The sequence below is a fragment of the Geospiza fortis genome, unplaced genomic scaffold (genome assembly GCF_000277835.1).
Source record: "Geospiza fortis unplaced genomic scaffold, GeoFor_1.0 scaffold186, whole genome shotgun sequence".
Lineage (NCBI taxonomy): Eukaryota > Metazoa > Chordata > Aves > Passeriformes > Thraupidae > Geospiza > Geospiza fortis.
The window spans coordinates 3,880,113-3,902,006 of NW_005054331.1; the positions used below are offsets into that span (position 1 = coordinate 3,880,113).

The 21,894-nt window shown below is 38.8% G+C and overlaps 1 protein-coding gene across 1 annotated transcript in view; it reads right to left on the reverse strand.

Annotated features, from left to right (window-relative positions):
- Window positions 1-1,433: 1,433 nt before the first annotated feature.
- FGD6 (FYVE, RhoGEF and PH domain containing 6) overlaps window positions 1,434-21,894 on the reverse strand; it is a 62,617-nt gene continuing 42,156 nt past the window's right edge. Inside the window, exons 10-21 of the mRNA XM_031057536.1 lie at window positions 20,817-20,875; window positions 20,597-20,668; window positions 20,037-20,105; window positions 18,410-18,493; window positions 17,203-17,282; window positions 12,591-12,693; window positions 11,953-12,099; window positions 11,003-11,105; window positions 8,986-9,113; window positions 7,234-7,362; window positions 4,204-4,352; window positions 1,434-1,698 (exon numbers count right to left, since the gene is read on the reverse strand). Coding sequence (XP_030913396.1) covers window positions 1,662-1,698; window positions 4,204-4,352; window positions 7,234-7,362; window positions 8,986-9,113; window positions 11,003-11,105; window positions 11,953-12,099; window positions 12,591-12,693; window positions 17,203-17,282; window positions 18,410-18,493; window positions 20,037-20,105; window positions 20,597-20,668; window positions 20,817-20,875 — 1,160 coding nt within the window. The 3' untranslated portion in view covers window positions 1,434-1,661. The remainder of the gene's footprint in view (window positions 1,699-4,203; window positions 4,353-7,233; window positions 7,363-8,985; window positions 9,114-11,002; window positions 11,106-11,952; window positions 12,100-12,590; window positions 12,694-17,202; window positions 17,283-18,409; window positions 18,494-20,036; window positions 20,106-20,596; window positions 20,669-20,816; window positions 20,876-21,894) is intronic.

Here is a 21,894-nt window from a genome sequence, read left to right on the forward strand (position 1 = left end):
GTACTCTACTGAAACGCTGGAAATCAATGAAATTTCTTGTATAGTTAATATTAAGAATTCGACTTCCAAGCCCACTACTAACTTTGGAGAAGCTCTTGGAAATTAAGCTTCTTCAGACCTCTGTTAGTATCTTGGACCTGACCTTGAGGTATATTGAGGGAATAAGAGAATTTTGGTTTGCATTTTCATTCTTGGCCTTTTTGTGATGAATATTAACTATTCTAACATCTCTTTTCTTTCTGCTGTGAGGTCACAGAATAGCTATTAACGTGGAATTCAAACTATTAATTAAAAGTTAATTGCTCTTAATTTTGTTACCACAACTAGCTTGATTCAGGGGACTATAACCAGTGTTTCATAGTGAAATTAACTGACTACATATGCATTGCATTTGACATAAAAATGGCTTTCTTTCATGTGGGTTTCATAGTTTTAGTTCCATTTATGCTATTACAGTGTTAACATTTTTTAGAAGTTAAATAGACTAAATGCACCAGAATCATCAGTAAGTATTTCCTAATGAGGTATACCGATGATTTTATTTAAGAAAAAACCCCAAAACCCAAACACCTAAAGCTGAATTCTGTTTTAAAGTGTCAAACAGAACAAATCATATTGTAAACAAAAGGTATTTCAAAGAATGGTATGCATTTTCAATGCCTTCTGCACTAAAAAAGCTCTGTTGTCTCCGTGTGGCATTTCCAGTTTAAACATAATATTTAAATATACAATAGTTTTAAAATTTTCAGAGAAGAGGGTGCACATATTTGTTTACTGTTCTTTGAACAATAGTTTATACAATAGAGTGTTTCATATTGTGTACAGAACTCATTCGACATGAAGTTTTGAAACAAATAAGATATCTTGTCTTTGATGATCAAAAATGTATTTTTACTCTGTTTGAATAATTCCTGGAAACTTAAAAGATAATTGATCTTGCAATTGCTGGAAGATAACTCATTTAGTCTCTTTGGCATCTGTAGTACTGTAACAGCTCTAGTGCCTTATCCCTGTGGTTGCAAACTGTTTTTTAAAATATTTTTCCCTTTTCTGTTTTTTAATAATTTAACCGTATTTTGTTTTTGTGACACAGAATTTGTTGTACTTTTTTAATGTACTGGTATGCGAGATTTCAACTGCCATTCAAGGAAAGGAGCATCAATATCAGACAACTTCTCAAAAAGGAGCTTACCTAGTCAACAAAGATCCCAAATCTGTGAAATTCCTATACCAATCTGTTCTTGCAAAATTGCAACGTGAACATCAGCAACTCAAGAACCTATACATAAATCACGAGGAAATGTACAACTGCAACAAATCTGGTTTGTGGGTTTGGTTTTTTTTTTAATAAAGCATAAAGTTTGTAACCTGTTGACCAACAATCTGCCATTCTGAGGACACTTTGGACTTCAATACACAAATAATTCTGCCCATTTAAGTAAACACTGGAATTTAATAAATAACACATTTTGTATCAACACAGAAATACATACAATTCTTTAGAAAAATATTATTTTACACTAAAAATGCAACAACTCCTCATCCTGACAAATATACAATTTTATATAGGTTATGATGGCAGGATTCTGTTTCTTTGAACAGTTGCTGTAGTCTGTTTTATCACCATCCTTAGATATTTTCCTTTAAACTTGCTGACACTGCTATAATACAGTGCCTTCTTGAAAAGCTTCTATCCACCTGTTAGAAAATGAAACACTGTTAGGAAGTAGCTGATAAAAGAATAAATCTCAGTGCTGACACTAGCTGCAGATTCACACAAGAAGGAACATAATACATCCAGCTGGTCTGTGAGTGCAAATACCAAAGTCTATCCAGTGAGTCCAACCATGGCCTGGTACAAGGCCATCCCATAGAAGCTTTTTTCTGTGCCTCTCCCATACTGAAGTTACATGCACAAAGAACCGGTAAAGCTGGGAAACCAAATGCTCTAAAATTAGGCTATGCCAAGGGTCTGCACACCTTTAAAAACCTCCAATACTCCCTTCTCTTTTTCCCTGCAAACATGATCTCGGAGGAATCAGGGCACTGCTGTACCTGAGGCAGCATCTGCATAACCCAGGCTCTGCTTCTGCAGCAGGTAAAAGCCAAGGACTGGTGGGGCTGAGGGAGGAAGTCACAGGCACATAAAAAGGCAGGGAAGGGCATAGAGGGCACTGGGGGAAGTCCCAAACAGCTGATCCAAGGTTTCTCAAACTGGAAATTCAAAGTTAATATTCAGACACTTTTACTCCCTATAGCTGTGGTTTCTTTTCCTACTTGGTTACGAGGGTAATAAACATCCTCAGCTCCTCAAGAATGCAAAAATTAATGTTCCTGAAGCACTCCAATGCTACAGAACAAATAATTATGTTTTCTGAGTGAGGGCTGAACTGTGTGTATGTAAAGGTAAGAGGCCCACATAATGAGCATTTTTTTCCTGAGTGGAAATCTTGCAAGAACTGAATGAAACAAAGACTGTAATTATCTTTATCACAGAAATTCAAACTGTCTTGGTATTCACAGGATATCTAAACATTAGTCACAGATGCTGGCTCTTCCTTGCCCTGAGCATTTAATTTTGTAGCTGTGTGCGTGTTCTTTGAATTCAAGCTTTTGGCATGAACATATTAATCATGACATGCTCACACATGTCTGCACACACAGCTCAAACATCTACCTTACTTTTTAGTAATATTTTTAGTATTTTCTATTGCCATGTATACATTAAAAACAACTAAAGTAGAATACAAATGCAAAAAAAAATCATAAACAGCTTAAGCATTGAATATAGCACTGGAATTTAAAACCACATTGAAAAGTAACCATCTGTTAAAATTTATTATTGCACTGAGACCAACAGATCAGGTATTTCTTTGGTCCTATCAGGAGAAAATAGTGTCCACTGATGCAAACAGGCCAACAGCATCTTTTTGTTTTTTCCTTTTAAGGCTGTAAAAGCAGCATTTATTCTGAAGGTTCAGCATAAATCTCCTAAGGATATTAAATACTTGGAGAAAGCTTGAAATGTAAACTACTTAATGTTATTCCTAACCCAGTAAAATACACTATGTCCAATTTCAAGCTTTCTTCTGATGAGAAAAACCATTGTCTCAGTAGAAAAATAAACCTATTGAATGCCTGGGGTTTTTTTAGTTTGTTTTATATAGTACAAATGAGGACACAGGGGAAACAACAGGATAGTATCTTAATTAACAAAGAAACATTTATGCACATCTGCACAAAATACTCCCAAAAATCAAATAAAGACTTCCAGATTTTCTTCTGTAGAGAAATGTCATTAAGCACTTTCTCAGCTGTTCAAAATTTCCTGTGGTATTGGATATTTTATTTTTAGAATGCTCCTATTTGCAGAAAACCAAACCTGCATCCATTTGAATGTTTAAGTACTAATAATGGGCTTTTAAATGCATCAGATCTATTTAATAATGTAAACTTCATTAGGGGAAATGGCAATGAAACCAGTCAGATAAGAGAGGCATGTAAGAAAGAGAGCTTAACATGTATTCCTTCTATGCTCGTTTCTAGTTTACTTTATGAATCATGTGATGAATGTTTTCTACTGATTAATGACCAAGCGTCCAGGTTATTTTACATGAAACCAACACAATTCATAGCTTGATAAATATGACTCCAAGTCCAGACAGGACTTGAAATGAAACAGCTTGTGTGAATGCTCTTTGAATGCAAGCTTTTGGTCTGAGTGCATGCCTAGGTGCTCATGGGCATCAGCTCACACACTTCAAACCTTGGCCCCCAAATTTTAGTGTTTGCTTTATTTTTCATTGCCATATATTGATTAACTAATATGAACAGGTGAGATTAAAAAAAGGAGCATATCAGTTAATTCTTAAAAACATTTTCTGGATTTATCCAAGGGTAACGTTCAATCTTCACTTGAGTAGATCAGGGTAAGAGAGGAATGGGTGAGGAAAAAGAAAGATTTCTTATTTTATCTTTGACTTTCTCATTCTACATTCAGTCTTTTGCAGAAGAGAGTCTGCTTCCTTCATTTCAGAACCCCTAATGAAACTGGAACCTTACGTTTAAATAATTTAAAACTTTCATTTACTTATGATGTAATATGGATCTTTTATACATATGCTAAATGTGTGAATATTAACATTCACCACTTCTGAATTTTCTAGAAATATGTAACAGAAATGAATTCAAATAGTTTCTTACTTTTGAGCTGAATGGGGATCATCTGCCTTGAATATGTAAAATAAAGTGTTTTTGTGCAGTAAATGGAACACTCTAGACTCTGAGTTTTCACCTTTTACTTCACTGACTGTGAATCCAAGTAAAGGCTGGCTCTCTAATGCTGCCACATCCTATGTAACAGGAAAAAAAAGGAAAAAATACAAAATTAGAGCTTGTAAGACATAGTAAGGCATGCATTTAGACTTCACACACCATACCACTGCAGCAGACAATACAACAAATTGTTATAAACATACATGCACAGAATTCTGCTCTTTATATTCTCCAGGCATGAGTCAGCGGACAGGAAATAAAACCTCAGACTTCAACATCACTGACCCTCTTTTCATTTCCCTGATAGCATCTACCTCGGCTTTCACTGCATGGTCCATCATTCTGCCCAGCAAGGACTTTTTGTACCAACAGATCAGAGGCCCATCAAGCCCAGTGCTCTCTGCAGCAAGCTCAAAGTGAAGTGGGACACTATTAACTGCACTGAGTGTGCTAAAAGGAGGAGCTATGGAGGCAACCTGTGCTCCCAAGCACTGAACACAAGATCCAAATCTTTAAATGGCTAAACTTACCTCACTTTCTTTTGCTGGAAATTAACACGATAGAGGAAAACAAGTTGCTGAGTGTTCAATAATAGGTGATTAGAAAAGCCCTTCCTCATTAACCTCAGTTACCTTTTTTTTTAATACTCTTGTCTTTTTATTTATGAATAAAATACACAGCATTCTTGGAAAGGAAAAAGGGAGTATTTTTATCCTGTGCAAGTTCCAAAACAGCGGAAGGCATTGCAGGCAAGGTCCTGCAATGCTTATGAACAGAAGAAAAAAAAATAGCTAACTCCCCAAATTTACATAAACACTGACACATCAGGTGAAGACTTTGGTAATTGCCTCTACAGTGAAACAAAAGTATCCTGTGACAGCTGCATTTCTTGATATTGGAAAAGAGTCATGTAAGGCTGAGTAATCTGTTTTACTGTCTCAGGTCTTCATACCACTAATAGGCAATTTCTTTACCATTGATCTTTCTATCATTTGGAACAAATATAAGTAGCTTAAGTGGCAAAGGCAACACTGCACCTTCCCTTTAGACACTCTAAATAATGTCTCCTGCAATGGCTCACCAAGATGAAAACTAAGGATGGATATTCCTCAGTTTAAGAAAATAGGAAAGAGTTAATTTTGTGATTGTGAACTGCAAACTGAAGCTACTTGTCGGGACCCAGGACACACCTCTGGCTGTCCAGGACACCAGGACCCCTGCTAGGGGTCTCAGAGACCCTGTCACAGAGCCCAAGACACCTGTGGTTTTGATTATGACCCATGGAGCAAATTACCAACCTTATATGAAGATCAGCAAGCCACAACAGTTTAGGTAGAATAATAGTGAAATTATCACGGGCTGGAAAAGAAGATTTTGGGTTTTTTGGTATGGGGGTTCAGGAGGCAAGATGGAGGGAACTGGGTGTGTCCAGCCTTTCTCCTTCTTCTTCTTGGCCTTCATCTTCTGCTGTGATGTTAGCACTTGGGGATTGGTTTAGAATATAGGTGCACTGTCCAACATGGGTGATAGGTATTGGAAGGTAAAGGTAAATATGATATACGTAGTTTGTGGTATAAGAGATGGAGCAGCCTTGGGGGCGGTTGGATAGCGTCGTGGCTGCCTTGCTGGTCAGACCTCTGTCTGCCAGGGAGAAAATTTTGTAGATAAGACTTAATAAACAACCTGAAGACCGAACAACAGAGAGTCCAGTCTCATTCTTCAGAGCCTGGGGTCGTTCCCTGGACCACCCAACTCACCTCGGGGGCAGAGAACAAGCAGCCGACCCCGAGAGCTACTCTGTAAAGTTGATATCTCAGAGGAACAAAGCAAAAGAAAATTTAAGGTGACTCACAGACTTTGCTCTTTTTTTACCTCTGCCAGTTTCCTTTGTAAAGGCCAGAAGAAACACAATGCTCTGAAATGATTTTCTAATTGATGTAAAAGTAATTGTTTTCTACATACTTATTTAAACTGTTTTTAGAATTACTTGGGTTGGGTTTTATTTTTAGTATTGCCAATGCTGTAGTGGAAACAACATCACAGGTTTTAGACATAATTCCAAGTTCTAAAATAAAGCTTGGCAGGAACAGCCCAGGAACAAATCTGAGCACAAACCAGGAAATAACTAGAGTGGGGGTGGTGTGGAGTGAGGAAGGATAATTCTTTACATGGCCAGGAGAGGTTGGGCCTTACAATTTGAAAGTGAGGGATAGCAATACCTTAAAATAGATGCTTTGGATATTTTGCTCTTGAAAGCTAGTAGTAAACCAAAACAAACAATACAAAAACCTGAAGCCCAAGATCAATACATCTGTATCTGTTACAAAACATTCTAAGAACATTCTAAGATGCAATAAAATACATCCTCAGCACATGTTGGGATACCATATATATGTACCATATATACATATATATATGTATGTGTGTTAGAGATTATTCCACACTGCATAGGACTACTCATTCTAAATAAAAAAGCAAATGCCATTACATAAGATGCATTTCTTTTATATCAAATAACAACTCTAGGCTGAAGACAACAGTTTCGGGAGAAGTAAAAAGATTTAGTTTACTCCTTTTGCAAGCATTCAAAATACCTTATGGAACTGCAGAACAAGATAGTTCAAGATGCTTTTATAATGTTGCCTTTGCCACTAGGACTGTGATGCATGCAAACAGATCCCCCATGTATTCAGCTGACTCAGAGAATACCTACAACTGAGCAATGGTGTTCTACGCAGAGGTACTCAAAGCTAGACCTGGAATCAAACACCATAGCTATATCAATGAATTATGGTATCAAGCTCACTAGGCCTTTTCAAAATACTGCATCACAATCAGATCAAATAGTGTAAGGTGATCTAATTTTATAGCTTTTTTTCTAGATCATAAAAATAAACAACTTTGTTACAAAGACAGTGTTATCACTGGATATTTAGTTTCTAATATGTGGTCTCTTACCTCACTAGCAGCATATGTGTATAGCACCTTATTTTTTATAACAAACCACAGGTGTTTCCATGGTTTCTTACTGCCCTTAGATCTGTGTAGGTAGCCACTCATTGTAGAGTCTTCTGTATTTGCTGAAACCTGAAAAGGAAAAAAAAAAGAATCAACAAACCCTAATAAGATTTCACAGTACAGCTTTTTTTTTTTTTAACAGATTTCCAGAGCCCTGCCTGTCAGAGACTGAAATTCTTACCTGATCTCAGGTTAATGTTGCTAACTAACGCAGATGGATGAAAGAAAAATTATTTTGTCTGCTACCATTTATCTGGTCTGGAAGAGAGGTTTCCAGTAAATGGAGGATGGAACTTAAGTTGGATATAACACAACAAGAGAGAGCTGAAATGCTGAGGAAAACATATAGCTGGAGAACACAGATTCCTATATAAGAAGAATCATAGGATCAGAGTGGTTTGGCTTTGAAGAGACCTTAAAGATCATCTCATTTCAACTCCCCTGTCATGGGCAGGGACACCTTCCCCTAGCGCTTAGATGGCTTAAAGCCCCTCTAGTCTGGTCTTGAACACTTCCAGGGATGGAGAGTCCACAAGCCCTTTTTGGGTAACATGTTCCAGTTCCTCACCACCCTTATAGTAAAAAATTTCTTCCTGGTATCTAATTTAAATCTACCCTCCTTCAACTTATAAAGGGTCCCCCTTGTCCTATCACTACATGCCCTTGTAAAAAGTCTCTCTCCAGCTTTCTTGCAGGCCCCTCTTCTAGTGCTGGAAGGCTGCTCCAAAATCTCCCTGGAGCCTTCTCTTCTCCAGACTGAACAATCCCAAGTCTCTCAGCCTGCTCTATTAGAAGAGGTGCTTCAGCCCTCCTTCAACTTAGTAGCCCTCCTCTGGACTTATTCCAGCAGGTCCATGTCCTTATTACATTGGGGACACCAGAGTTATACTGCAGGTGGGGTCTCACCAGAGCAGAGCAGAGCAGAGCAGAGCAGAGCAGAGCAGAGCAGAGCAGAGGGGGAGAATCTCCTCCTTCACCCTGCTGGCCATGCTGCTTTGGATTCAGCCCAGGACACAGTTGGTTTTCTGGGATGCAAGGGCAGATTGCCAATTTATGTTGACCTTTTCACCCACAAACAGCCCCAGTTCTTTCTCCCCAGGGCTGGCATCAATCCATTCCCCACTCAGCCTGTATTTGTTCTTGGGATTTCCCTGCAGGACCTTTGGCTTGGACTTGCTGAATTTTGTGAGGTTCACACAGACCCATCTCTCATGCCTATCCAGGTCCCTCTGGATGGCATCCCTTCTCTCCGGTGTGTGGACTGCAACACACATCTTGGTGTCATCAGCAAACCTGCTGAAAAATCACTTCCTCCCATTCCCAAGACCTACAATAAGTATGGTTACTCTACTCTTCCTAATCATAAACCAAGAGCTGAGCTGGTGTAGGAGTCTTGTCATTGACTGTTGGTACAGTGATAAATCACAATTCAGGGAAACACAGGGAAGCAAGAAAGAAATTACAATTTTAACTATAGCTCTGAATCACAGTCTCACAGGTGTTTATGAAGTTTACACAGTGCTTCATTGTTCATGTCCCTGCCTATTTAAAACTAAGGCCCAAACCTCAGAGACTCATTTTGACTTTTGATTCTAGGTAAGATAGTTAAAATAAGGATTTTTTTTCCCCCCACTCTTAATATTGATGATATAATACCAATAAGGTACCACTTTTGACCAATAAAATACTTACTTCTTTGAGGGCTGCAGGAATTTTTTTCTGCTTTCTTCCAGAGGGAATACTTTGCAATACTGTAGACAAGGCACTTGATGGAGATTTATGGTTGACTGGGGATCCGTTCTTAGGAGTGCACTGGTTATCTAAAACGCACAGGATGGATATATTGATTCCATGTCACAGATGACTAAACACAGGCAATTCATTCTTGGACATTTCTCCTTAAAAACAGCTGGCATTTTTATTCAGATTACAGGGTTACAATAGTAACACCTAATCATGTGAAATTCAGCACTGAATTTACTTTTCAGTGTTATCATCGACACCATGAGTTAGAACCCCCCAAATCACAATCATACTAAAAAAACCACAAGAAGTTTAAAACTAAACCAATTGGTCTTGTTTGTTTTCGAAGTCTGATTTCTGGGTGTTGAACTGCCTTTGCTCATAAAGAGGGTGAAAATTAAGTCTTAAAAATCACAGCAAATTTTTACAGCTGTCCTCTATGTTTTCTGTACTTTACGTTTCAATTTTCTACATTTGTTAACTTCTCAACCTTATTCAAGAGGGATGTTCCTCTTCCAGCACACACACATTTCTGGACATTCCCATCTCCCAGCATATGCTGTCTTTCTCCACTGCCACAGGCAGTTACTCATCTCTCTTGGAAGACTTATGCAACACTTCACCTCTTCAAAAATCCTTTTTCTAGCAGCACTTTTTTTTACAGCTGCACTTGGAATGAGTGGTTTCATAAAGTCTGCTTCTAGAGTTGGCCCTGAACTCGGTGATGCTCTGAGATAATGAGAAGAGCAGGAGAGCAACGTGATTGCCAGCTGTGGTGCACCTGCTCCCCAGCCCTTCTCCCAGCTTCAGGCAGCTGCAATTGCCTGCAGCACAGCAGCCTCTAGTGCCCAGCACAGACACCTGCAGCTGGTTCAGACACTGTCCTTCCCATCACCCCAGGCTCCCACTGTCATTTCCTGGATTATCCATGCTGCTTTCTGCACCCCCATTGGAAATGTCACCCCCAGCTTGCTGGGATCCAGAGCTTTATCATTTCACCAGGCACCACAGATTTCCTGATACCCCAGAGAGCTCGTGTCACACTGGAGCCTTGCCAAGGGAAGGGGACCAGAAAGCTCTTTCAGTCTGTCTACAGCTCATTTGGGTACTTTATACTCGAGTATTTCAACTTAGTTCACAGCAAGTCTTGTGAGATGGGACTGGATTCCCACCTCACTGGGAGGTGCTTCCATTGTTCCATTGATTTTACACTTGTTTCTGCAGAATGATATGAAGCTTCTTCATAGAGATGTACTAGAGTTTTCTCAGGATGAGGACACTCACCCTGGATCTCGTCTTTAAGCAAATGTTATTACCATTAGGCTATCCAGCCATTGCTATCCCCTAGGCACCACATTCTCTGAAAGTGTTCCAGTGAAAATTGCTCTGGCTGTGGTGTTTCATGTTGAATTCCGTATTGCCAGTGTTCAGTAGGCAATGGTTAGGAGCTTGCTTTCAGAACTGAGGTACAAATATGCCAAATTCTTGAATTCCATATGAGCTGAGGCTTGAGAGTGGCTTGAGGCCAGTTTATAGACCTGAAAAGACTCAGCTTCAGAAAGATTAAGGCCTGTGTCTCTAGTTTACAGACAAACAAGTTACAGAGTGTAAAAGCATACATGAACCCCTGGGAGGTCAGGATAAACTGTGAGGACTCTACACTTGTACCCTGTGATTAATGAAAAGCAATGTAACACTTGTCACCTCAAAAGGAAAGCAACATAAGCTACATGTCATCACCATAGGGTAAAGGCATACATGTTTCTGGAAGAAAGAGCCAATGTATTGCAAATTCATTTCTTAACTTGCTGCACAGAAGCTTGTTTGGCTTAGAATCTCAGGCACCCATCATTTTTCAGGCACAAGCAGAATTAAGCACTCGAACCCAGCAGTAAAGATGAGACACACATATACCATGTTATAAAGGCCACAAAAGTAAGACACAGTTTGTGAAGACTTTCTTTACCTTGCTTTTGTAGCTCCCTGAAGCAATGATCACATACTCTAGCAGGCTGGTTTTTCATATAGTCTAAGCCATGTTTGTTTGATGAACAAGCTTGACAGACAATCTGGAAACAAGACAGAAACATATAAAAGCATTATTGTACATGATGTGCACCTGTAAATCACCAAATACCCAAAGACATTCACTTCAGCACTTTTAAGCCCATAAAAACCTGAAATAGGCATTATTTTACAGTGCAGATGTTTTAAGATCTTGGCTTTTTCCCATGTCTTTATGCTCAACGTGCTGTCCTTTCCTCCTCTAAATTATAAAAATTTAAATATTAAAAAAAAAAAAAATTCGTGAATTAGGAGTCAGTAAGCCAACTTAATGATCCATTAGAAACAGAACAAACCTACTGTGTTACTGAACTGTTTCAATCAAATTTTTTGAAACAGATAAAAAGCTATTGCTCGCTTGATGACTTCTTTACAATACAGATGCCTCAACTGCATTGCATTCTAACTTTGTATTCCCACTGGATTAAAAGAAGAAAGATAAAGTTTATTAGATATAGCTTTCATTAGTGTAGATATAAAAGAAGGTTGGTACTAACTTCAAATCAAAAATCATTATTTATCTTATGAAAATTAGTGAGGAAGATACTTCTTCATTTCAACTAACATTTGTGGGTATTATGTAATTACAAAATAACCATAAACAGAACTCCAGAATGCAAAATAACTAACATGTAGCATGTTGAAGCTTGAATACTGGTCTGTCATAACACCTGTCCAAAAAGCCCAAACTCCAGTCCCCAAACCACCAGCCCCAACATGTTGGTTCTAACCCACATAATTGTGTCATAGTACAGGGTTTCTGAGAAGAGTAGTTTCTGACAAGGCTCCACCTGAATGTCACACAAGGAACCTGAATGACCAACTGAAAAGGTAACCACAAGATCAGCCGACCTTCCCGCACGCCCTGCAGTGGTGCCTTCTCCATGTCAGCGTGAATTCACTGGTACAGATCATGCACATCGTGGCTCTCGTGTCAGGGATCCAGATGGGAGCCTTTGATCCCAGAGGACTGTCTTCTTCCTGCTTCTCTGCATCTGCCTGAGAGAACACAGGCACAGTAGCACTACATTCAGTGAGGAGAAATAAGACTAATGTTCATCAGTGATTGTAAGATAATGCTAATGGTGTTGGAAAGCCTTCTCTGATAAACTGCCATGGTCTTAAATGTTATCTACTATTTCATCCGCGACCATTATAATGCAAGCCTGACAAAAGAGATGCATTTAATGACTTTCAAGCTTTACCAGCCTACTTGGATCAATAGCTGCTTTATTTTAAAACCTTTTCATTTAATCTTTCTGCGCACAAGGCTACAGAGAACTGTGAAAACTGATTTGGGTTTTTTTGAAGAAAATAATTTTAAATTTATGAAGTAGATAACACTATGAAATATTCTGTTCTACCATCTGTTCCATTATTTACCATCCTGCTTTATTATTTGTCACAGAATACCTCTCTTTTCTCTAAGCACCTGTCAGGAAACTTTATATTGAAAAAGAGAACAAACCAGCAATAATGGTGGGATATACCTCTTCAAGACTTTTGCTTGGATTAAATGTGATTCTCTTTTTTGTATATTCTTCAATCGACTTGGAGATAGCTTCTAACCATTCATCTCTTTCTGTAGCAGAGCTGTTGGAGTAAAAACCCACAAAAGCAATTTATTATTATTAACATTTTAAGAAGCAAGTGTTGATTAGAATTCCACTAGCTGTATTACACAGTGGAGTAAGTCTCTTGCAATTCCAGTTTATAAAACGTCTACAACTCCTACTGCAACTGGCATTATTTTTTAACCTTTGGCATAGTGTTAGTTATTTATGTTGATTAATACTAAAAAAGATTTGTTTGTCTGCTGTCATGTGGATTCCCTCCTTCCCTTTCCTCCTTCCAAAATCCCTGTGATTCTTTCAAGGCTTGTCTGTCATTGCTTCCCCCTCCTCCCCAGACCCTTGAATAGCCTGAATAATACTTGTTTAAATGATGCTCCTAGAACAAAGGCATGGGCCTTCCATCTTGAAGGCAACCTGAAATTCCAGCAAGCCTTTTATCTCCCCACCTCCTTCTGTCTCAGAGTGCAGATTGCTATACCCAACCCTGTGAAACTCCAAGCTTCTGTCAGATAAAACCACACTGATTCTTCTCCTGCCTTAGTGCTCCTAACTATTTGCTCCTTTCAAATAATATTGTTTTCCCCAAAATGTTTCCATTGGATGAGCTAGCTCAAAGAGACAGACAGGTAAGCTTAGTCCATCTCTTTATCCCACAGCTGGTGGTGAATCACTAAACAAGTGCAAGGAAAGCATTAGGCTGAAGTGGCAGGGCACAGGGAACATGAGGAGTACCTGGTGCAGCAGGACCCCGCAGCTAAACTGGATTATGTGCAGTGCCAAAGCATCTCCTCTGTCCATGGGCACAGCACCATTTTCATAAATCTGTGCTGTTCCTGCTGCAAAGGGCAGCCTAGTATCCTTTCTCTCAGCCACTACACCTTATTTTCACTCTTGTGCCAGAACACACACAGTAATGCAGTGGGCTGAATTGGGAAACAAATCCATACTAAAGCAAGCCATCAACCTGCCCTTCCTCTGGATCAATTTACCAACTAAATTACCATCACACAGCTGAACAACTACTTGTGCCAGCAACACAGAGAAGGCTCTGAGGAAGGATGAAGCAGTTTTGCAGCAGAGGAGCAGCTAGACTAAGATGCCATGCCAGCTTAAAAAGGATTTCTAAGATTTAAACAAGAATCCACTCCCAACATTTTTTTCTACTCCCCACTTTTTAATTGGTATCAAATAAATTAATTTGTTTAAACCGAGGAATTGAACACAAATATATAGAAAGAAAGGTTAGGGAAGAGGTAAGCAATGACTTACACAAATAAGGTGTCTAACGCCAATTATTATTTAATGGTTTTGTAGGTGAATTTGGAAGCTTTTATAATTTTTGCACATTTAAGGAAAATATTTTGAATGGGGGGTTTGAATGGGATGAAACTGAGTAACATACAGAATCAGAGAGGACAAATCTGCTAAAGTAAACACATAGGAAGCCTGTGAGGCTCAAGCAAAAGAAAAAGGATCTAGCACACAGAGCAACAAAATCAGAACAAAAGGAGAGGAAATAAGATATATGCAAGGGCAAAGCAATGCATTAGTGTCTGTCCCAACATCTCACATTCTGAGTGGAACATTCTGTTCAGTCTATTTACCTTTGCTTCCTCATCCGGAAAGAACAACTGGTCTGCATTAACTACGAAATATTCAGAATGCTAATCAACTCCTTTGGCTTTTTCAAAATCTGGTTACATTTAATTAGATTCCTGTAATTGTATCAGTTAATTAACTTGAAAGATGGCACAAGTTTTGGAGATTACACACCACCACCATCCCTACCATGTGGGGACTGCTCCGTATGCAGCGGCTTACACAGCTACAGGCTTACACCTTTGTATTTCACCAGGAACCTCATGCTTGGTAGGTTTGCTACTGGTAGCCTTTAGGATTGTTTACAATCCTTCAGAATGGAAGAGCAAAGGTGGTGCCACTGGCAACGATGCAATGGTGTGCTGCAGCAAAATCGGCAGTTTCTGCTGCTGTCACTCCAGCCCTCCCCCACAGCTTCCCCTGCTGCAGGTCCGCTATTTGTTGCATTCTTACAAAAGTGATTTTGTCTATTAAAATCGCAGGAGTTTCTTGGCTTTTTTAAACATCATTGTTTTTATTTATTTAAGATTTAACATCACAGTGGAAAGCCTCAAATGGATTACAGAAAACGCCAGCAATGGCTAGCACTGGCAAATGCATGTGCTGAGGGCACACACCCAGCTGCTCACTGGAACTAAACAGCTCAGTGGCCCCAGGAGGGCACTGGGGAAGTGTGTCCCTCTTGCTTCCAGAGCCTTAGGGCACCTCTCCCAGCTGAGCCTGTCTTGCCTGACCATCCTTAGGTAGGACAGGAGGAGATGCAGCCCTATCTGCCTGGGGTAGCTCTTCATCAGCTTTATTGAGGGGCCAGACCACGTCAGGCTGCCATGGCAGCTGTTGCCAAAGCTTTACTTCTGTACAGTGCTGTATCATGCAGAGGCATTAACTTGCTTTTCTGATGAAGAGATTTCTAGTACAATGCTGCATTGTACTATGAAAAACAATTCACATTCCTACAGATATCCCAGGAAAACTGAAACCTCAACCATGACTAGATAAAGTGCAATACTAATGCAGCCAGTAAAACTAAACCTGAAGTAACAGACTCTTGTCTAGGCATTAATCTATATTTCTATTATTAACTGGCCTCTTTTTATTACTAGCAATTTTTAACCAGCTTATTTTTCACTTCCTTGTCTCTGCTCCCAGGATCATATCAGAATCCCTCCTTTAATGTACACTCCACATAATGCTTATTATTTGAAAAAAACCCATGGAAATGAAATTTGTCTCCAGTGTCTTTAAGACTAATTTGAACAGTTTTGAAAATAAGGTGGTTTTTTTTTTTTTTTTTACCATATAGGACCTGACAAGCTGTTAGAATGAGGCATCATGCAAAGGAAGATGTAGCCTGGGCTGACAAGATGTGAATTCTCTTCACATTTAGAATATTTATCAATAGGAAAAACATAGTTGATTAGGAAAAATATATGCAAGCACCTGCTGCTGGTAGTATTTTTCAATTGCTTTCCTCCTACACCACAGCAGGCCAGTTCTTGTGACAGACAGAAAATAATCTGAAAACTGTCATTTACATTTGGAGCCTCCAGCACCTCCTTCATGCCATGCAAATGCAACCTCTCTCTGACCCTGCTGTCTAACTTAGGGCTCCTGCACAGGCATGGCTCCCAGCAAGTATAAAAATAACAGAGCTGAATGCTCCCAAAGATGCAACATCAACAACACTAAAACAAAAAAAACAAATTGTAGCAGCCTCAGTTGGCAATATGAGGTTAATTCCAGCAATTTCAAGGCTAAGACAAAAGTTTGTCACAAACTCTGCCAAATTTGATGAGCATGTTATCTATAGGGGTTTTCCCCTATGGGCCAGCACATCTTTCCCAGGAGTTGCTTTTAATCTACCACTTAATCAGTTCATCAAAAAGACTAGTCTATCCTGTTTTGTGGAAAATAGGTAGCTTGTATGTTAAAATGATAACATTTTCAGAAGTTCCAATTATTCTTTTATATTTTTTTAGAACAACTGAATTAAAAGTGAAACACTGTTTCAAGTCGAGATAAATCCTCACTGCCTGCAGCCATCCCCTGAATGCCTTCATGTGTCTGTGTGACCTCTGGTCACCGAGGCACCTAAGCAGCACAGAGCTGTTCACATTCCACTGCAGCAGAACCATACCCTAAACTGTGAAGTGCATTTTTTATCTCCAGTGTGCAGAAGACCTATAAGAAATGTTTAAATTTGTTGAAGAAATACAGAATTACCCATTTCAAGTGTGCTTTTATAAATAACTACTGCTCTGAAAATTGAGCTACTTTCCTTTGGCTTCTTTGACAATGTTAACCTTGGTCTACCCCTCAGCTACAGATACTGCTATCTCTGTGCATCCTCATGTCAGTATTTACAAGGTCACACAAAAAGCAGCAGTCTGCTCTTGCTCAGCTTTGCTAAATAAAAGAGAAAACATGTCTTTCTTCATTGGTATCAGCACCGTCACAAATGTCAGAACACATAAAACTTCAACTCAAGCACCATAAAAACAACAATGCACAAAAACAGGCCTTTGCTAAAGGCATCTCAATGAAGGTGACCAGAGCTGGCTCAGTGACCATATATCATTTTGCTGTTACTTAGAGAATTTGGTAACATAGAGCATATCAGTAATTTTAGAAGAAAAAAAATACTGAAAAGCAAAGCCTAAAATGAAGTAAATTGAAATCCTCTCAAGGAAAGGCAGTGCAAGGATAGTATTTCAATTTACTTGGAAGTTTCTGAAGGTGTAGCTAAGGTGAAAAAGAGGAACCAAACAATGGTTTTATTCACTCTGATTTACTGATTTCCTCTATTCTGTAATCACTGTAGCCAAGAGTAACTTTTCATGACATTAAGTGCAAAACAAGCTCTAAAAAGCTTGTGTGGCCTGTTTGAAAACACACAGTTTTAAAATCACTGTTTATTTGAAAGATTTACCTTGCTGAAAGAATGAAGGATCTCTCTACGCTTTCAATGTTCAGTTCATTCTGATATGCTTCCTGCGTTGGCTTCTTAACCTTCAGCCGAGAGAGAAAACTTCACATTCAAACTGAAATGGTACTTTTGTCATTGCTTTAATCTTAATTCCTGGAAAATCTCTTACATTTTTATTGCAGAAGGGGAACACTGGAGAGAAAATACTCAGAAATAGGAAATCATATACCAGTCGAGAGGGCCCAGCTACACTAAGATTACACACAGCCCATCCTTTTATTTCACTGGTCCTCATACAAGCACTGGAGATGTACAGGGGAATGAAGCTCAAGAGCTGTCAGACACCTTCCACACAGGCCCAGTCATTTTGCCTTGAGCACCTCCTGCAACTGGACAAAAAAAAGTACTGCTGCTGCAGCAGGATGAGATGTAGCCCACTGGTGTACCCCAGAGTGGGCAAGGGCTGCACTACCCTGTTGATCCTTCTGAGCTACCAAATTTCAAACTTAAGGGGGATTAAAAATCAAGAGTGGGTCTGAGCCACTGCAAGACGTCTGCTGGCTAAAGAGATTTTGTAGCTCTGCTTGCAAAACTTTGGACCTGAGTGCCAGATCTGTACAACAACTTGATTTTTTCTGACAGGACTGGAGACAATGACTCCCAAGGCAATGATTTGTTGTTCCCATTAAGTGTCATGTCAGCGACTGAGTCATTATATTGCATGCATGTCCCTTATCATTACCCAGGGGGCTCAAGGCTTAACTTTGATGCTTTTCACAAGGGCTCAGGAAGAAAAGTTGTATCTTCCCTCACAGTTAGCAAAGCTATAAACCAGAGAAAACTGATCCATCAGGATCTTATCGGGCAAAGATGCCTAATCTCTAGGTGTCAGCAATAAAAAGCAGTTAAAAGTGAGGCAGTCTAAACAAAATACAATGCAAAAAATTAGTAGGCAGACAATTCCAGAGTAGGACAACACTGGGTGAAATGCAGCCAAGATGATCCTGTAGCAACAGAATATTTAGGGAGACCTAGATAGCAATTCCACAAGCCACATTATGCAAAAAATGTCAAGCCTGTACAATTGCTCTGGAACAACATAAGCATATTTAATATCTCTTGCAAAAAGTAAAAACAGGTGTGTTTTCAAAATTTGAAGGCCTGAGTTTAGGTAGATTTGAAGAAAGGCTCACTTTAACAAGTGACTCACCTTCATTCCAGCCAACGACAGCATGTTGTTGAGTTTATACATCCCTGACTGAACTGGAGTAGTATACAACAGGGCATCATTGAACTGTAATACAGAATGCTTTTAATGACTAAAGTTGGTTAAAAGACAGATAATTTCAGATGGATTTTACTGGAAGTACAGAACTCCTACAGCACTGAGATAACTGTCCAGAAGAGTATCTCCTACTTCCTATTATTCCACTTAGAAACCAAGAAGCATTTTCATGTATGAATTTAGATAACAATAGGTATCTATTTATATCCTCCTTGTGTAAATATACATTTGGCACATGACTAAACAGTGCACGGATGTCAAAGAACAGGCTGTCAGAAGGGACAACCATGTTTCTGGCGCACACAGGTACATAGTATAGCAAACTACTTTAAAAGGATATTAGAATTAACCATTCAAACAAATCAAAGCAATACAGAAACTAGGAGATAGCAGAATGGATTAGCAATTTGTAAGGACAAACTTAACTGTACCTTGTGAATTTTACCAGTTTAAAGTGCATCCACTGTTTATTTCCTGTTCTACCAGACTTGGATTTGTTGAGTGCACTTACTGAACAATAACTAAGATTTTTTTATTTTATGTGCTGTTCAACACATGAATCCAAACTTCATTTACTACACATAAACAAATACCAAAACTTGAAGTGCCTCTTAAGTTTTTGCTATGTGGCTCTTTGCAAAATAGCCAAATGTTTAAAATGATTACTAAATCTTCACAACATGATAAATGGAAAAATCCCTGCATCTAATGGTATGAATGCTAGCCTGTACCATTTATATCTATGAAAAAAACAAAGCCCTTGCCCCATAAAACAAAACAGAGAAAACCCAAGAGACACAGAAATTAGCAATATCTAGTCTGTGAAGCTTGAGACAGCACCACATTTTTGAGAGTATTTCGGTAACTGGTATAATACACACTCCAGGACTGCCTATCCCTAGGCATTTCTTCATATCAGGGTAACTACAAGACAGGATTAAACCAGGACTGTGGACCAGTAATGGCATAAATTACAGGATAACAGCTGCTTTTCTGTCTAAATAGAAGAGATAAACAAAGGGTTCAAGTGGAAACAGAAACTTCAGAGATGCACAGCAGTTTCAAAACAAAGCAGTAGCAGAGACAGGAAAAGAAGCCAGTACTTAACTTCCACCCAGTGCTCTGCTCAGGATGCACGTGGGCTCCTGCAAGGGCAAGGAGAGAGGAGGAGGGAGACAGGAGGAAGGAAAGGAGGGAGGGAAGGGTGCAGTAGCAGTGACAAGAGTTGTAGGTTTTAAGATCTGGTACAGCTCAGACGGAGGGGGTAACTGTACTACCTTCCACAGTACCACAGATAATGTCTTCTCATGAAAGCTGTCAGATTTTAAATGAGCATTGTTCAAAATAGTACACTTTAGTGAGAACTTATTTTCCATTAAAATTGTGCATATGCCACAGACAATATCTCTACATTAGAACTGACTGAATAGAACAGCAACAATTAGTAATTTTTTCTACTACCTGCAGTTATTTGTTATGCTTGCAGTGTAATATTTTAACCACTAAAAATTACACTAGGATAAGGCACATAGCAACATACATAGCATCTTACCAGAAAAAACATTCTTGGCTGCATGACCTTTCGTGATAGCTTCATCAGTGTTCCCTCTTTCAAAAAGACCTAGTAAATTAAAACAAGAAATGCAAAACTTAGCCTTTTAGGGCACAAGCCATGCAAATGAACTAACATTTTTATAACTATTATCATGATTATTATTATTACTACACTAGAAGTGCTGCACAAGTTTTGGGATTCAGGGTTCCCTTTCTGAGAAAAGCAGTTTATCCTTATGTTTCTCTAAAAGTGAGTGTGGATGACTGCATTAGTTTGCCATGCTGCACGTGAAACCATGAGAAATAGAGGGTTAAGCTTGAGGACAAAAACCTGCCTGCAAGATCTGGCAAGGAATCATAATCTAAAAATTCTAAGTTTCTGTCAGATAAACATCTTAAAAACCCCTACACGTAAGGAGCATCAGTATTCATTTGACTGCTAGAACCTAATAATGAAGCAAGGGACCAATTTTCTTCTTTGTATATTCCAGCATCAGTCTTTGCTTGAATATCATCTTCACTTTCCCTGCAATCTGCTGAATGCCATGGGGCACTCACCCTTCCTGGCTGGACGATCTCATGGTGTCCATTTAAACTGTATTGGATCTGCATGAGCTTCTGAAAGTTATCCTATGTGGGGAAAAAGCAGAAGGTAAGTACTTGCCCTTGCACTCATGATTTTTTTTAAGGAACAAAAAAAAAAGAGAGAAAGAGAGAGATACAGAGAGAGAAAGAGAAAAAGCTTTAATCAATCAGCTTCATATGGCAAAATACTTACTCCCTGCTTCATAATGTCATTGGCATGGTTTGCAACTTCTATAACAACAGCTAAAGCATCTGAAAGATGAAGGAATGTTGTTTTGGTTATACAGACCAGTTAGCATTGGTATCATGTAATGCACAGATACCATACTACATTTCCACATCATTCCAAGACTGAAGGATCTTTTTGTACAGACACTGCATTCAGGAGCACTTCCTAAAAATCCCAGAGTCTTTGGATCATGGTTTAATAAGTATGCCCTAGCAAGTCATTGCTTCAACCAACAGTGTCAATTATTTCTTAGAACTACAGTCCATAGGCAAAGCTAAATTCCAGTTTCTCACACAACAAATTAATTACTATACTTACAGCAGAAAAGTCAACAACATTTTAACAGAGACTTTATAGAGACTAAGTTTTTGCCATTTTACCCAAATGCCATCACTGCCATTCATGGATGACTACCTAGAAAAATTATATAAATCTTTGTCATTTCTATCTTCTGCCTTTAATTTTTCTGCCCCTCAAAATAATGGTAAAGTTCAAATTTCTAAATTTTGAACTTGTAATACCAAAAGAAAAATAAATCTCTGGAAAATGTTACCAAATATGAGCAATTACATTAAGTACTGATATTTAATAACCAGCAACTGAACTGTGAAAGACCCTAAGGTGTAAGTGCAAAAAGCAGTTCTATAAAATAATTATGTGAATACAGTGAGTGTTCAGTCTAAGTCCAAGAATCCATCCCATACAAGGATCTTATTCAAAAACCTGCAATTTACTTAAGTTAGAAAAATGACAAAACCGAAAGCTGGAACAACTGTTGTGCTGAAATGTAGTCTCTAAAGCATTTAGCACCTTCTGAGTAACTGAATTACAGTCAAGCACTTCAAAGAAAGGAATAAATTTGGTTAAAAGTCCACAGAGAAGCCTACCAAACCAGGTAAAACCAAGGCCTTGGGTTTTTTCCTATCTAATCATTAGAGTATTAGTACTGTAGAATGCGTATACTTCCCTTATTGTTGACTCATATTTGGAAAGTAAGTATGTTAAAAGACACAGCTTTCTGAACTGAAAGGTTCAGAACCTC